The following is a 16,840-nucleotide window of genomic DNA, read 5'->3' on the forward strand; positions in this document are numbered from 1 at the left end:
AATCCTAAATTTCATTTTTAGATCTCTAAGCAGTCATTCTTCCCTAGGTGATAATGAAAGACATCATGCAGGAGATACAGAACTTGGCTTTCAATTCACTTCCAAATTATATGATAAGTTAAAATGTTTACCATCGGCGGGCCGCGGTGGCTCAGCGGGCAAGAGTGCTTGCCTGCCGTGCCGGAGGACCCCGGTTCGATTCCCGGCCCCAGCCCATGTAAAAAACAAACAAACAAACAAAATATAATAAAACAAGAAAATGTTTAAAAAAATGTTTCCCTTTCTTCCTCCTTTCCTTCCTTCCATCCTTCCTTCCTTCTCTGTCTTTCCTTTCTTTCCTCCCTCTCTCTTAAAAAAAAAAATGTTTACCATCACAATTACTCAAAGCCCTAAACACAGCTCCAAATAATCACCAGCCCTCCTTTTGAGACATTAAGGAGTTAGAGTACAAAACTCTGGAAAGCATTCCTCATTATAGCATCTGTTGCATTAAAAGGAACGATTTAGCCTGATTCTACCTTCCTATGCCTCAAAGGATTCTAAGGAAGAAGTTTAGAAAATGGCACCTCTCACCACACCTAACCGCTGTGAACATTCATGGCAACCTTATAACTGTAGGAAGGAGAGTGCGTTGATAGATCCAAAAACTTTGGAGTTGGAGTTGGTTTTCAATACATTGTTGCTAGATTTGGGACAACAGATAATTTATATAGCCTCTGAGCCTGTTTCTTCTCAATAAAATACGTACTAAAAACTGCTGCTAATGAGTTAAGCAATTAAATGGAATGAAGTTTGAAAAGCATCATTTATAGCTTTTGGTAAATAATTGGACCTCAATAAATTTTACCCTTGTTCCCCTTTCTCAAAAGCTGCCACCCATGGGGCCATGCCATGCTGAAAGCTAGTACAAAATCATCAAAGCAAAAATCCCTAAAAGGATATTAAATCTATCCATGTGGGGAAAAAACAAGAGCTCTGTTCAAGTTCAGTGGGATAACTTCTATTCTCTCTGAAAAATGGGTGTAGGAAAAACCCAATGGAAGATTCTTACCCTTAACAGACATATGGAGAGAATGACAATGAAATAGGGTTCTCAATTGTACTTACCAAGCAAAACTAACACCCTATGATATATAACAGAAATACTATATTTCTACAGAAGATTAGAGAAGGTTTTTATGCACAGAAGTTGAGCTATCCTGAGGCTTACTCAGTTGAAATAGGAGAAGCCTGTGAATCTGTATATTCAATAAGTACCTCAAAGGATTCTTACAATCAAGCAAGCTTTAGAAACACATTTTAACAGTCATTAAAATAAAGTGTGATGTAATACATGGTGTTTGTTTAAGATGTTTAAAACTCGCTTTTGTGCATGTAATTTTTCAAAATTTTGAGATTTTTCTATTTTATGAAAAAGGTAGTACTCTCATATGTTAAAATTAATCCAACAATGCAAAAGCAAATGAAGTGTAAATTAAGTCTCTTTCCCAGTCATGCTCTCCAATTCTTACCTTCCCTCCCCTATGATCATGTTACCAAAATCCAGAAATAGCCTAATCCCAGGTAAACACACACATTTGTATATTCAAATGTGTATATATGCATTTCCTTTTCCAGTCAGAAAGTGCACAGATGAGTTAGCACCTCTCTGAGTAGACTGGAGAGGAAGAATAAGAGGAAGTTGTTAGCGAGCCATAGAAGGTTGCTTTCAATTTCTTTACAGATTCAAAGATTTAAATGGGGGTATGGGTAAAATACAGCTGGGAAGGAGTGGTATTCCTGAACATGCCCTTTAAACTCACTTTGTAGATGCAGATGAGCATAAACCCAAATGCAGTGAAGAATCCAGGAAGCTTGAAGGAAGTAGACAGAGAAAACCTCTTTCCGTGTTTTCTGGCTCAAAACTATGTTAATATTGAGTTTTAAAAAAGTCAAGACAACTCTTCAACTTCCAAATGTAACCTTAATTCTATATTTTGAAAAATGAACTGATCTTTTTTAAAAGCAAACCTCATTCTTTCACTTATTCAACTCTACAGACATTAATGACTACCTAGTTTGCATATATTAATTTGGCAATAGATGATAGTAAATGCTATCATGGAGGAGAGGAGAGGGAAAGAGGAGAAGGTGAAAGTCAGGGAGCTGGGCTCATTATATATATAGCAATTTATCAATGACTCCAAAAATAGATGTTTAGAATATTCTGCTGCAAACCTTCTTGGTATTTACTTAAGGACCTTCTTCAGAAATTCTGGCCTCAGTGTTATTTCTTTTTTGGTGTCGTTATTTAGAAATTTCTATTTTAAGACTCCAAAATTCCCAAATATCTTACCTTCTATCTTTGAGATGCAGTTTCCATCTAATGTGAGTTCTTCTAATTTAATACAGGATTCCAAACCTTCCATTTTAGTGAGATTATTGTTGCTGAATGATGCCCATTTCAAATTTTCCAATTTTTCTAAATTTGTGATTTCAAAGAGATGTTGCCCATCTAAATTTAAGGCAGTTATCTGTAGAATAATTGATATTATATGTTACTTCCGAATCTCACCAATAAATTCAATCAATGTTATAAGATAAAAGATGAATGAAACAATTCAAATGTGTCAAATAAATATTAAAGAAAATTCCTTCAGGAACTAAGTATATTGTAAAGCTCTTAGTTTGCAAAATAGTAAAAGTTTACAAGACTGTAACTCCAAAGAGTTGCTGATCTGGTATTGTGTCGTGTGGTGCCAGTAAGATCCCCCTGCAGTGAAGGGCATGTCCTAGCAGCTGGGAGTGCTGTCTCCAGCTGTCAGCCTCTTCAGGGATTCCTTCAGCTGCAGAGAGCTGCCTTGCCCAAGGTCTTGCTCTTTCCCAGGGTGACCCACATCCATTGATGAAGGAACATAAAGCCTGGCCATATCAGCCCAATTAAAGGGTTATTTTAATTCCAGAGCACCCCATGTAGCCAGCCAAGGCTGTCACTGGCAGCTCAATTTCTGCATATATCCATAATAAAAATAAGGCCACTAATATCTTCCATTTTGAGGATCACTTTCTCTTAGCCCAGTTTCCATCTTTGGCAAGATGTATAAGGGCACCTTTTGCAGCAAGAAGCTGTTGGTATTCCATTTTTCTCTAACCTTAGCTGAATTCTGACCAGTTTCCCAATTTGCATGCCTGGATTCCTGATCCCTTTTGCTTTGCCACCCAGACTGGCTCTCTGGCTTTGAGCCTTTAATGTTTGCTTGTCTATTCTGACCTATTATTAGACTCTGCCCTTTGGTTTCATAATGTACCTTTTGTATAAAGGTTCATAATGTAACTCTGTACAAAATCTCCAAATATATGGTGACTCCCATTGAGGCCAGGCCTCGTTGACATACTATTCAGTATTTAACCTCCTTTCTAAATTTGGCTCTTCCAATTTTCTGTCCATTGCCTATCTGGGTCCTTTTTATGACACACAGATCAGAGATGACTAAAAACCAACTGAACTTAAGCTTTTTAATTCAGTTTAATAAAAATAACTTTTACCTTCAAGCACCAGTTTCCACCCAGATGTGAGTGTGGTCCTGACTTTGAAATGTGTGTTAGAATTTTGGCAGAAGGCCATATACTAAGTATCCGTGGTCTCTCTTCTTTAGTACTAGAATGCCGTAAGAGAGATAGCTAATAACATAAAAAAAGTATGATGAATAAAGGAAATAATATAGAGAAGTTCATTTATATACAGTTGAAAGTACTGTCTCTGAGCAGATTAGTGGTCCAATGAATAATTTTAAGATATGAAACTGTCTTTGTTCTTAAAATGTTGTTTATAATGTCTAGACACAATTTAATACTTCACACTTTTTGTTGTTTTAGCAAATACAGGAACAATAGAGAATAATCACAAAACTATTAAAGGACTATTGTAATACAACCACCCACATAGCCAGTTTAAGAACTAGAACATTCCTGATCCCCTAGAAGCTCGCCGGGGGTCCCCTCTTAACCCTTCCTCCCAGTGTTCTCTGACACGGATCACTACCTCAAATTTTGTGCCTACCATTTACTGGCTTTTCTTTACAATTTTAATACCGATCTTTGTGTCCACAAACAATGCAGCATTTAGTCTTGCATATGTTTGAACTTTATGTAAACTGAGCAATATTGTATGCATTCTTCCATTTGCTATTTTTGTTCAACATCATATCCATGAGTTTCATCTAAGCTGCTGAATGTAGCTGTAGTTCCTTCATATTTCACTTCCGTTTAGTATTCTTGTATTGATTCTTCTGTCAATAGACACTGGAGTTGACTTCAGCTGCTGGCTATTATAAACACTGCCACCATGACTATTCTTGTGCATTTCTCGTGGTGCATGCATGCAATTTAAACTATATACCTATAAGTAAGTTCTCTGAGTTACAGGATATGTATATCTTCAGCTTTACTAGATAATGCCAAATTGTTTTCCAAAATGATTGCACCAATTGTAACATTTACTTCACATTTTTGCTAAAACTTGACATTGTTAGGCATTAAAATTTTTGCCAATTTGGTGGAAGTAAATTGGTAGGTCATGGTGGATGGTGGTTTTTACCTTCATTTCCTTCATTACTTATGTTGTTGAGTACCTTTACCTAAGTTAACTGGTTGTCTTATTTCCTCTTCTGTGAAGTGTCTTTTTAAATCTTTTGCCCATTTTTCGATTCAATTGGTTATCTTTTTCTTTATATATTCTGGATATATAAAAAAAATCTTTTGTCAGGTAAATGTGTTGAAAATTTCTTTTTCCCAGTATATAGTTCGTCCTTTCACTTCCTTTATGGTGTCTTTGGAGGAAGAGATATATTAATTTTAATGTAGATAAATACAATGTTTTATGGTTTATGCTCTTTGTTTCTTGCCTAATAAATTCTTTTTTAACTTTATGCCATAATGACGATCTCTGATATTTTCTTCTAAAACACTTTGGTTTTTCTTTACATGATGTCCTTAATGTACCTGTCCCAGAGCTTTTTTTTTTTTCATATTGGCAGGCACTGGGAATCGAACCCAGACCTCTGCCATGGCAGGTGAGCGCTCTGCCTGCTGAGCCATCTTGGCCTGCCCTGTCCCAGAGCTTTTTATTGAATAGCACCCATAATCTGCAAAGGCAGCTTGCCATTTATCAAGTTTCCACGCATGTGTGTGTCTATTTTAGTTTGTCTATAAAGTTCCATTGGTCTACTTGTCTAACTCTCTGCCCATAACAACATTGTCTTAAAGCATGTTAATAGAAGAAGGTAAAATCCCCAGTGCTTCTTCAGGAGTGTTAATTTTATTTTTACCAACAAAAAAAAGGTTCTTCACTTTTTTTTTGAGGCTTGCATTTTATTCATGGTCCTGTAGCCTCCCCTGACTTCATGGACGAGGTAGGAGAGGTGGGGTAGCAGTGAACGGGAGTGAGGCTAGAAGGAGGCAGAGTGCAGCTGCCCTTTGTAGACATATTCCAGTGTGGTGGCAATTGTGAGCATGGCTAGCTCAATGCTTCGAGCCCAGTTCTCCACATCCCTGACTTCCTTGAGTGCCTGGCTGAAGTTCTCCACCGCCCATCCACTGGCCTGTCTGCTTGGCGAAATGGGCAGCTTGGACTTAGAGAATCTTCATCGCGTGGTCCAGCTTGCTCTGGTGTATGCAGGCCTGGGCCACACCAGCACTGAGGGATCCACCAAAGCTTCTGCCAGGCAGGCTGCTGTAGTGAGAGCCTCCTGCCTCCTTTTCTGCAGCTGCTTGCATTCATTCTGCTTGGTCTGTGCTCCTGCAGCAGGCGGGACAGCACGGTCAGCGGGCCTGGATGCTGGGAACGTGAAGACCTCTTCACTTCATTTTGAATAGATTCAAAATTAAACATTACATTGCTTAAGGAAGTAATACTCAAATACCCCATGATCAGTAAATAGCTAGATAACTAAAGTGGAGCTATGTGGGATGTTAAAGCTACTTTGGTGACAGTATGTCATTCTTAATCTAGATAATACAGGTGTGGTTCCCTCCTGCCACATTACTAAGAATTGTTGTTTCAAGCCAGACACATATAATAGGAATACTAGGATGATAATTCAACAAATGCTTTCTCAAGGCCCTTAGGCTTATCTTATCCACAGAGTGTTGCTTAATTTCTTGTAGGCTCTAGAAAGGACTCTGGTGAGTTCAGGTATCAAGGGAATTCCTATGGCCAGATGCTATTGAAGTGGGGTACATTTAAACAGAGGAAAAAATTCAAGTGGTATGACTGTTATATATCAATTGATACTTTTTATTAACATACTAAGAGAGAATCCAAAACATTAAAAACAGAACGGGAAATTTAACTTGGATGTTATAAACAACACGAGAAATATTAAACAGTAAAATCCAACCTGAGTAATCTTTGTTCCAGCAATAAATTTCATAGCTGCAATGGCCTCTTCTTCAGAGATGAGGAGCCCATCTAAATGAGTAAGCGTCTTTAATCTGCCAATAACACTGAGCCTCAATGTGGCTGGCTTGGGAAAAATAGGGGAAAGTTAATTTTTACAAAATATTACATATGTTATGGCATGGAGAAAGAGTGCTTCTTCATTCCTTTCCATAGTATTCAATATTGTGTATCTCCTTATTTATGAAACATCTCTAAAACTAAAGGCTTAGTACTTTAAATAATAGTTGAAATTAAATTCTATTTAAGAATTAACCTGTTACGTTTAAAGGGGGATAATTCTACGGTTATGAAGGAGAGACTCCCATACATTGTTGAAAAATGCCTATGGTTAAAAGTGTTAAAAGAATAACTGCAGTGTCTATTATTGTGATCTAAATCAGCATAAGCTAATAAGCTCTATGCATGATTCAATATGGATTTTTAGCCCTTGATATCCAATTTGGCACAGGGAGTCTGCTTTGCCAAATAAAATATTCCTCAATTTTACTGAGCAAAAACGAAGCCACACAACATAAACAGTTATGAAGTTACTCTCAGAGAGGTAGTCATGCTTTAGCCCCCTTCAAAAATGCTGAACACACCCTAACATACAGATGGAAAGGAAAACCCTCGAAATTTACTTAACAGTAATCTACATATTTTTTTTTGTGATGAGAAAAAGAAATGTTCAACCAAATTTCATTTCATAACAACTATGAGATTTTACAATTCAAATTTCGAGGGCAGGTTAAAAAAGAGAACAAGTAATACAAGTAACGAAATAACATAAAATACAATTTCAAAACATGTTTCCCAATCATAGATTAGGATATATTATAAATTAAATCATATTTCTCTCTTAATAGCATGCTTCTCACTTTACTATAGTATTCTTGTTTCCTATGCCTCATTACAATATGGTTTAGCATACTGTGCTATAAAAACTTTTTGGAGGTTTGTAAATGAAGTAACAGCAACAACTCTTAAAGTCATTAAATTCTCAAACTATGAAAGAGAGGTCAAAAAAATCTGACATGAAATTATAATCTTTTTTTGTACTGATATTTGATTCACTTAATTACTTTACTGATTTCAATTTATGAAAAACTTAAAGAAATTCCAGGAAAATGAAGATAATTTGCCTATTTTTGGTTATTACTGAACAGTAAAATACAATGAGAAAATTGTTTCAAAATAAAAATGTTTGCTTTTTTAGAAACATGTCTGTTGCATACCTTTTGCCATGGATTGTGCTGTATATCAAGAGTGAGGAGGTTTGTGGTGTGTTTGCATAATATATTTATTTCATCGCCAGATTTTTTCAGTTGATTCCAGCTCAGGTCTAAGTGCTTCAGTTTCGTCAGACCTCTGAACCCCTCAAGGGTTATAACATGGTTATGGCTTGCATCCAGATATTCAAGGTTATACTACAACACACACAAATAGAAGTGATGTTAAAAGAACCACGGTTTGAATTCTGAATTATAGGGAGAGATTATGGTCGAAAGGGGAAGTTTAGGGTTGTGTGTGTCACCAGAAGGAAAGCTAGTGGATAAAACATGGCACGGTATAACATAATGAGCCCTGCCGTGAATGATGAATTTGATTAACTGTACAATATAAACATGTTCTACATGAACTAGATCAAATGTGTTACTATTACAGGGTATTAATAATAAGGTCATACATGGGAAAAACACAACTAATGCAAATTGTGGGCTACGGTTAACAGTAACATTGTAACATTCTTTCATCAGTTGTGACAAAGGTGCTATCCCAGTGCTAAGGGTCAATAACAGGGGAGTATAAGGGAGGTGGGATTTTTCTCTCTGGAAGCATTGAGAACATCTCAAATTGATTGTGGTGATGAATGCACAACTCCGATTATACCAAGAGCCACTGATTTCTCTAAATTTCACACCTTACCTTTGGAACACAAAGTAGCAGTATTTGTTTTCCTAGAAGAGAATACTGAGAAATATGTTGCATAGAGAAATTGGCAAGGTAACGAGTCCCTAACAAGGAATTTCACTTCCTAATATCTAGTTTCTGGTTTATACCATTGAGCCCACAGCCTGGTTTAAAAAGGTGTATTTTCAAAGGTAGAAACCAACCTTGTTAATTCTATGCTATTAATACTCTTCTTAAAAAGTGCGAGATTTTTAATAATAATTTTTAAAAAATCATTAAATTAATATAAGTTCTTTGTTGGAAATCTGGAAAATACAGTAAATAAATGAAAGAAAATAGAAAACATATATAATCCTATTGCTCAGAAAGAACCACTAAAAACATTATTTTTATTAGACACATAACTATGTTTTCTTATATAAAGCATATTATACAGAATTTTAATCCTTTTAATATTTTTCAACATCACTAAACATTCTTCAAAATGATTTTTCATAATTGTATAATATTCTAATAAATTATAAGTTTTTTAAAAACATTTTCGTATGAACCTTTATGCTGTCTCTAATTGTTGCAACACTGCAAACATAATACCTTAACTGCAATTCTGATTATTTTTTCTGAACAGAAATGTGATTACTGGTGCTAAGGATTTTTGTTTTGTTAAGACTTGATAAGTACAGCCAAACAGCGTTCAAGGAAAACTGTACCAATTTATTATCCTAAAAGTTGAATATGAGAATGCTCATTTCTTCAACCCACCATCCATCATTTCCAATTTCAAAGGTAAAGAGTGCCTTCTTTTAATTTATATTGTTTATTACCAGTTAAGTTGAACATTTTTCCATGTGTCTATATAAGCCTTTTTAAACTTTATTTTGTTTAATGCCTTTGCCTTTGCCTATTTATCTATTGAAATCTTAGTCTTACTTGTTTGCAAGATGTCTTTAAAACTTTAATTTGTTACAAATAAAATTTGCTTTTAAGGTATATAAAACTCAGACCAAGAACTAGAGAACTTAAAAAAAAATTCTTCAACATATTTTTAAAAACATTTTTTAGATATCTTCACATGCCATTCAGTCCATCCAAAGTTTACAATCAATGACTCACAATATCATCACATGGTTGTGTATTCATCACTATGATAATTTTTAGAACATTTGCATCACTCCAGAAAAAGAAATAAAAATAAAAAATAAAAAAAATCATACATCCCATACTCCATATCCCTCCCTTTCATTGACCACTAGTATTGTAATCTACTCAATTTTTAAAGCTTATCCCACTATCATTAATTTACTTATCATCCTTATTTTTTTCCCACTGTCTAAGGAATTTTTATTAAAGCAAGAAGTGCATAATCCAAATGACATTTCCTTGCTCAGTTATCAATTCTGTAATCTAAAACAGAAGTGACATTCTGAGCTATTCCACCATAAAGAATTACAAAATAATCAAAGGAATGCTTTAAATTTTTGTACTTTGCTGAAAATTCTTTCTCCCAGGGTCTATAAAACAATTTTTAAAAATATTTTAATATCTTTTTTGCATTTTTTTTTGTTGTTGTTGGTTCTTTATTTAATCAAGATGATATAAGAACTTGAAAGTAAATAGAGGAGTTAACACGATTTTAAAAAGGCTTTTTTTTTAAAGCGAGGAGGCATTGTCTAAAGATGTTCAATATACATATCAACAAGTATATTGGTCTGATAAGACATAGAATCTTTGCCATCTAGGCAGATTACTCAGATGGTTAAAAACCTTTTATAGCTTCTCACTAAGAGCAAACAAATAATCCAAGAAAACATTCTCACTTTAAAGAGTGAAAACCAAACTCTTGTTTTGCACGAAGATACATCTGATCAGAAGAAGCTGAAATGCGAGAATGAGAAGCTGAATGTGAGAATGATAGAGGGAGGAGGCCTGCAGGCACAAATGAAATCAGAAGGAAAGGTGTAAGATAAAGACTGAGGTGGTATAATCTAGGAATGCCTAGAGTGCATAATGCTAGTAACTGAATGTATTAATTTAAAAATGTTTTAAATTAATTAGCTTTTGTTGCTCAGCTGTGGCCTCTCTCTCTCAGCCAACACGACAAGCAGACTCACTGCCCTCCCCCTCTCTATGTGGGACATGACTTCCAGGGGTGTGGACCTTCCTGGCATCATGAGACAGAAACCCTAGAATGAGCTGGAACCCAGCACCAAGGGATTGAGAAAACCTTCTCGACCAAAAGGGGGAAACGAGAAATGAGACAAAATAAAGTGTCAATGGCTGGGAGATTCCAAATAGAGTCCAGAGGTTATCCTGGAGGTTATTCTTATGTGTTAGATATCACCTTTTTTAGTTAAGGTGTAACAGAGAGGCTGGAGGGAACTGCCTGAAAATGTAGAGCTGTGTTGCAGTAGCCATGTTTCTTGAAGAGATTGTATAATGATATAGCTTTCACAATGTGACTATGTGATTGTGAAAACCTTGTGTCTGATGTTTCTTTTATCTACCTTATGGACAGATGAGTAAAACATATGGATTAAAAATAAATAAATAATAGGGGGAACAAATGTCAAAGTAAATTTAGAAAAAAACATAAAATTGTGAAATTGTAATGCATGACAAACTCTGAAATGTGTTCTATAACTAATTGTGGGGCTGTGCTTTGAAATTTATAGCTTTTTTCATATATATGTTATTTTTCACATATATACAGGAAAAAAAAAGAAGGAAAAAAGTCAACTGTGATGATAAAAAAATATTTAAGACTTCTAGGTTCCTATATTCTGGAGCAGCTAGAAGGAAAAATATGAGAGGACTGTATGGTACCCCATGACAAACTCTGGGATCTGTCCCACAATCACTTGTTGAAGACTGCTTTGAAAACTATTGCTTTTTTATTTCTTTGCTTTGTATATATGTTATACTATATGATAAAAAAAGTTAAAAAAAAGATACATCTGATAAGGAAGCTATGGAAAATCTTATAAAACTGTAAAATCTTAGCCAACCTTAACCACAACTACTAACACTCACTTCCAACAGGACTTCTACAACTTTCTATATCCATCCATTTTGTCCCTCACATTCCTGTTTCTTATTCTGCAACAAACAGTTATTTTACTTTAGGGGAAGAAGTACTCTCTTTTTCCTTAATAAAAGCACTTCCTGCATACTTTACATATTTAAATTACCAAAAAAGATCTTGAAATCAATATTCAAGCCAACATCCTACACAATTCTTTTTTGTGAAAAATAATGTATATACAAAAAAGCAATAAATATCAAAGCACATCACAACAATTAGTTGTAGAACAGATTTCAGAGTTTGGTATGGGTTACAATTCCACAATTTTAGGTTTTTCTCCTAGATGCTCTAGGATACTGGAGACTAAAAGATATATCAGTATAATGCTTTGGCAATCATACTTGTTGGTAAACCCTACCTTCTCTGTATAACTCCACCATCACCTCTGATATTTCTCCCACTCTTTAGGGGTATTTGGGCTATGCTCATTAGCAATATATTTTTTTTAATGATATTATTTCTAAGGATTAAAAAGGTATTCAATTTTTCCATAGCATATTTCAAACAACTCTTTCAGTTCAGCATAGAAGTAGTCACTCCTTTATAATGTATAGTGAAGCTGTTAGAATAGTACACTCTTTATAGGGGCTCAGGTTTCAAGAGTTGGATGCACAGAACATTAAAACAAAGAAAAAATTCTGGATATCTACATACTGTTACTGACTTTTATGCTCATGAATAAGCATAGTAAAAAACAAAATAAAATTATGGTTTGCTATCAATATTATAATTTTTAGAATGAAAGGATGTTTGACAGTATAAAAGTATGAAAAGCAAAATCTTAAAAAGAACAGTCTTAAATGGAATCAGTTTAGATTTATAACAACAATACACAGCCCTTCTTTCCCCAGTTTTCATCATAGATGGGTGAAAGCTTGTGCCACACTTGGCAACGTGTCTGAAGACTAGTATTTGGGCAGCTATTGTTTCAACATGCCCTGGACAAAGTCAGAGACAGCCACTGTTTCATCCCTGCCCTGACAAAGGAGAAGCAGCCATTATCTCAACACTCCTTGAATGTAGTTCCGGGCAGTGGAGAATTAAAGACACAGCACTTCCTCACAGCTGCAGGGACAATTAGCTGAAGGGCTGCATTTGCTGGACAGGCCAAGAAGGCCTGCTTTTGTGAAGCAGTTGGAGAAGTTTTTGGAGCCCTTCCTGATCCCCTCCCCAGGGCACTCTGGAGCTGTTGTGCACCATTTGTGGGTCTCTGGTTTTGGTTGGGAAAGACCGACTCGGGAACGTCTTCTCTGGGGTGAAACGCTTTGCCCTCCAGGTAAAAGCAGCATAAGACAACAAGGGAAATACAGCAGTGGACAGTCTGGGACAAAGACCTGCTGCTGTTCAATACCCGGGAGAGGGAGCTCTATTTTCTGGGAAACAGAGGGGACAACCAACTCCCGCATATAGGGAACTCCAAAACAACTAACAAGCAACAGCCCAGTAGATGACAGAGACGCAGAGAGACAGGGAAAATCCTGCCCAGTACATTCACCTAAGGCAGACCTACCTGAGAGGAGGCTGAAGAGAAAGAAAATCTCTGTTTTATCACCAGCTGGTTACAAAACCAAGAAACATCCATCCAGGGAGTAAATCCATGGATTACCATTTTAAAATATTAAAATGTACAACGTGCAATACAAGAGTACAAGACAAAAAGCCCAAACAAACAGGAAATGATGGTCCATCCAAACCCAGAAAACACCAACAGAGAAGACCAGAGTGCAGACGCGCTGAGCAAAGCCTTCAGAAGTGATCTTAAAAATGCTCAAGCGGAGAAAGGAAAGGATAGGAAAAAACTAAAGGACACCAGGAAAACAATGAATGAACAATATGAGAGTCTAAATAAAGAGACACAAGTTTCTAAAGGAACAAAACAGAACTGCTGGAGTAGAAGACCACGATAAGAGAAATGAGAAATTCCTAGGAAGGTTTCAAAAATAAATTGGAGCTGGCATAAGAAAGAATAAGTGGATTTGAAGACAAAACACTTGCAATGAATCAGGCTGAGGAGCAGAAAGAAAAAAGTGAAAATAGCATAAGATAGCTATGGTACACCATCATGTGCACCAATTATTTGCATTATGGGAGTTCCAGAAGAAAGAAAGGGATAGAAGGAATACTCTAAACAATTACAGAGAATTTCCCAAACTTAGCAAAAGATGTGAACATGCACATCCAAGAATTCCAGAGAACACCAAACAGGATAAACATGAAGAAAAATAAACTCCACCATATATTAATTTTACTATCAAATGCAAAGGACAAGGAAAGAGTTCTGAAACTGCAAGAGAAAAAGCAATCCAACAGAACAGTAAAAGGATTATACACACAATCAAGTGGGATTCATCCATGGGATGCAAAATTGATTCAACCTAAGAAAATCAATTAATAGAATACACCACACAGTAACAGAATGAAGGGAATAAAAATGCATGGTTATCTGAATTGATGTAGAAAAGGCATCTGAAAAAACACAGAATCCTTTCTTGATAAAAAACACTTAGAACACTAAAAATAGAAGAAAATTTTCTCAACATGATAAAGGGCATATATGAAAAATTAATAACTAACATTCTACTTCATGGTGAAAGACTGAAAACTTTCCCTCGGAGATCAGGAACAAAACAAAGATGCCCACTGTTACCACTGTTATTCAACATTGTACTGAAAGTTCCTGCCAGAGCAATGATGCAAGAAAAAGAAATAAAAGGTGTCCAAATTGAAAAGAAGAAATAAAACTCTCCCCATTTGCAGATAATACAAACCCATATACAGAAAATCCTGAAAAAAACAACAACAAAGCTCCTAGACTAAAAAATGAATCCAGCAAAGTGGTGGGGTACAAGATTAACACCCAAAAATCAGTAGTGTTTCTATACACAGGCAATTAACAATCAGAAGAAGAAATCAAGAAAAAATTCCATTCACAATAACAACTAAAAGAATCAAATATCTAGGAACAAATCTAACCAAGGATATAAAGGACTTGTACACAGAAAACTACAAAACATTGCTAAAAGAACTTCAAGAAGACCTAAATAAATGGAGGACATTCCATGTTCATGGATTAGAAGACTAAATATTGTTAAAATGCCAATCCCACCCAAAGTAATTTATAGATTCAATGCCATCCCAATAAAAATTTCAAAAAACTTCTTTTTTTGCAGAAATGGAAAACCCAGTCATCACATTTATATGGAAGAGTAAGGGGCCTGAATAGATAAAATCATGTTGAAAAAATAGTGAAGTTGGAGGACTCACACTTCCCAATATTGAAACTTATTACAAAGCCACAGTAATCAAAACAGCATGGTACTGGTACAAGGATAGACATACAGACAATGAAATAGAACTGAGAGCTCAGATATCAATCTTCACATTTATAGCCAACTGATTTTTCACAAGGTGGCAAAGACCACTCAACTGGGAAAGGATAGTCTATTCAACAAAGAATGCCAGGAAAATAGTATCTCCATTTGTAAAGAAAAGGAGGACTTCTACCTGACACCATATACAAAAGTCAACTCAAAAGGGATCAAAGACCTTAATATAAGACCTAGAACTATCAAACTCCTTGAAGAAGACGTAAGGAAGCATTCAGGAGCTTGTATTAGGCAATGGTTTCTTAGACATGACATTCAAAGCACAAGCAAAAGAAATAGACAAATGGGACCTCATCAAAGTTAAAAACTTTTATACCTCAAAGGAATTTATTATGAAAGTAAAACAACAACATATACAATGGGAGAAAATATTTGGAAACCACATATCCAATAAAGGATTAATATCCAGAATATATAAAGAAACCCTTCAACTTAACAGCAAAAAGATAAACAACTCAATTAAAACAATTGAACAGACATCTCTCCAAAGAACATATACAAATGGCCAGAAACTGCATGAGATGTTCAGCATCATTAGCCATCAGGAAAATGCAAATCAAAACCATACTGAGATACCATTTCACACCTACATAGAAGAGCTGCTATTAAAATAATAGAAAGTAACACGTGTTGGAGAGGATGTAGAGAAATAGGAACATTCATTTATTGCCGGCAGCAATTTAAAATGGCACAGCTGCTGTGGAAGACAGTTTGGCGGTTTCTCAGAAAGCTAAGTATAGAACTACATAAGTCCCAGAAATCCCACTATTAGGTATAAACATAGAAGAATTGAAAGCAGGAACTCAAACAGATATTAGTACACTGATGTCAAACAGATATTTGTACACTGATGTTCATATTCACAATTACCAAAAGATGGATGCAACCCAAGTGTCCATCAATGGATGAATGGATAAATAAAATGTGGTATATACACACAATGGAATACTATTCATCTGTAAAAAGGAATGAAGTGCTGATACATGTGACAGCATGGATGAATTTGAAGACAACATGCTGAGTGAAATAAGTCATACACAAAAGGACAAACATTCTATGATCTCACTGTTTTGAAACAATTAGAATAAACAAATTCACAGAATTTATGAATAGGTCACTAGGGAATGGGAAGTTAAGACTTAATATGTACAGGTTTCCTATTTGGAATGATGGAAATATTTTAGTAATGGAGGTGGTGATGGCAGTACAACATTGTGAATGCAATTAACAGCATATCTGTTATATATATGTATCTAAATCATACATGAATACAGTTAAAAGGGGGAAAATCTTAGATTGTATATATAGCAACAGAATAAAAGTTAAAAAATATATGGAATTACACTACACAGTGAATCTTAGGTTAAACCTTGGACTGTAATAAATAGTACAATTATAAAAATTAGCAATCACTGATTATAATAAATGTTCCCCACCAATGCAAGGGATTTGTGGGAGGGTGGTGTTTGAGGTTCCCATAATTTATGCATGATTATTTTGTAAACCTACAACTCCTCTAATTAGAATAATGAGGGCAAAATCAAGACATTCCCAGATAAACAAAGCTGAGGGACTCTGTCATTAGTAGACTAGCCCTATAAGATATGCTAAAAGAAGTTCTGCTGTTTGAAAGGAAAGGACACTGGACAATACACTGAAGCAGCATGAAGAAGTAAAAGTTTTTGGGGAAGGATAACAACATGAATAAATATAAATGTCAGTAGAATTGTATCCACTTTGTACTTCCTATAGCATCTAAAAGGCAAATGCATAAAATGTAATGAGAAATCAGTGGTTTTGGACCCATAAGGTATAAATATGTAATTTGTGGTAATTAAAGAAATGAAGGGAACAGTGGGGCATAGGAATATAGCTAGTGTACATCACTGAAGTTAAGCTGGTATGAAAGCAGACAAGATCATTATAGATTTACGATGGTAAATGTAAGCCTTATAGTAACGATAAAGAAAATACTGAAGAATATGCAAGCTCATAGAGATAGAAATTAAGAGTATAGGTTGCCAGGGGTGCAGGGCGGGGGGA

At 35.4% G+C, this 16,840-nt stretch overlaps 1 protein-coding gene across 1 annotated transcript in view; it reads right to left on the reverse strand.

Annotated features, from left to right (window-relative positions):
- LRRC9 (leucine rich repeat containing 9) overlaps nucleotides 1-16,840 on the reverse strand; it is a 133,303-nt gene that overhangs the window by 54,414 nt on the left and 62,049 nt on the right. The window contains exons 18-21 of the mRNA XM_077122475.1: nucleotides 7,654-7,845; nucleotides 6,378-6,503; nucleotides 3,526-3,660; nucleotides 2,336-2,513 (exon numbers count right to left, since the gene is read on the reverse strand). Of these exons, the coding sequence (XP_076978590.1) occupies nucleotides 2,336-2,513; nucleotides 3,526-3,660; nucleotides 6,378-6,503; nucleotides 7,654-7,845 (631 nt within the window). The remainder of the gene's footprint in view (nucleotides 1-2,335; nucleotides 2,514-3,525; nucleotides 3,661-6,377; nucleotides 6,504-7,653; nucleotides 7,846-16,840) is intronic.

Source organism: Tamandua tetradactyla, chromosome 12 (assembly GCF_023851605.1).
Source record: "Tamandua tetradactyla isolate mTamTet1 chromosome 12, mTamTet1.pri, whole genome shotgun sequence".
Taxonomy (NCBI): Eukaryota; Metazoa; Chordata; class Mammalia; order Pilosa; family Myrmecophagidae; genus Tamandua; species Tamandua tetradactyla.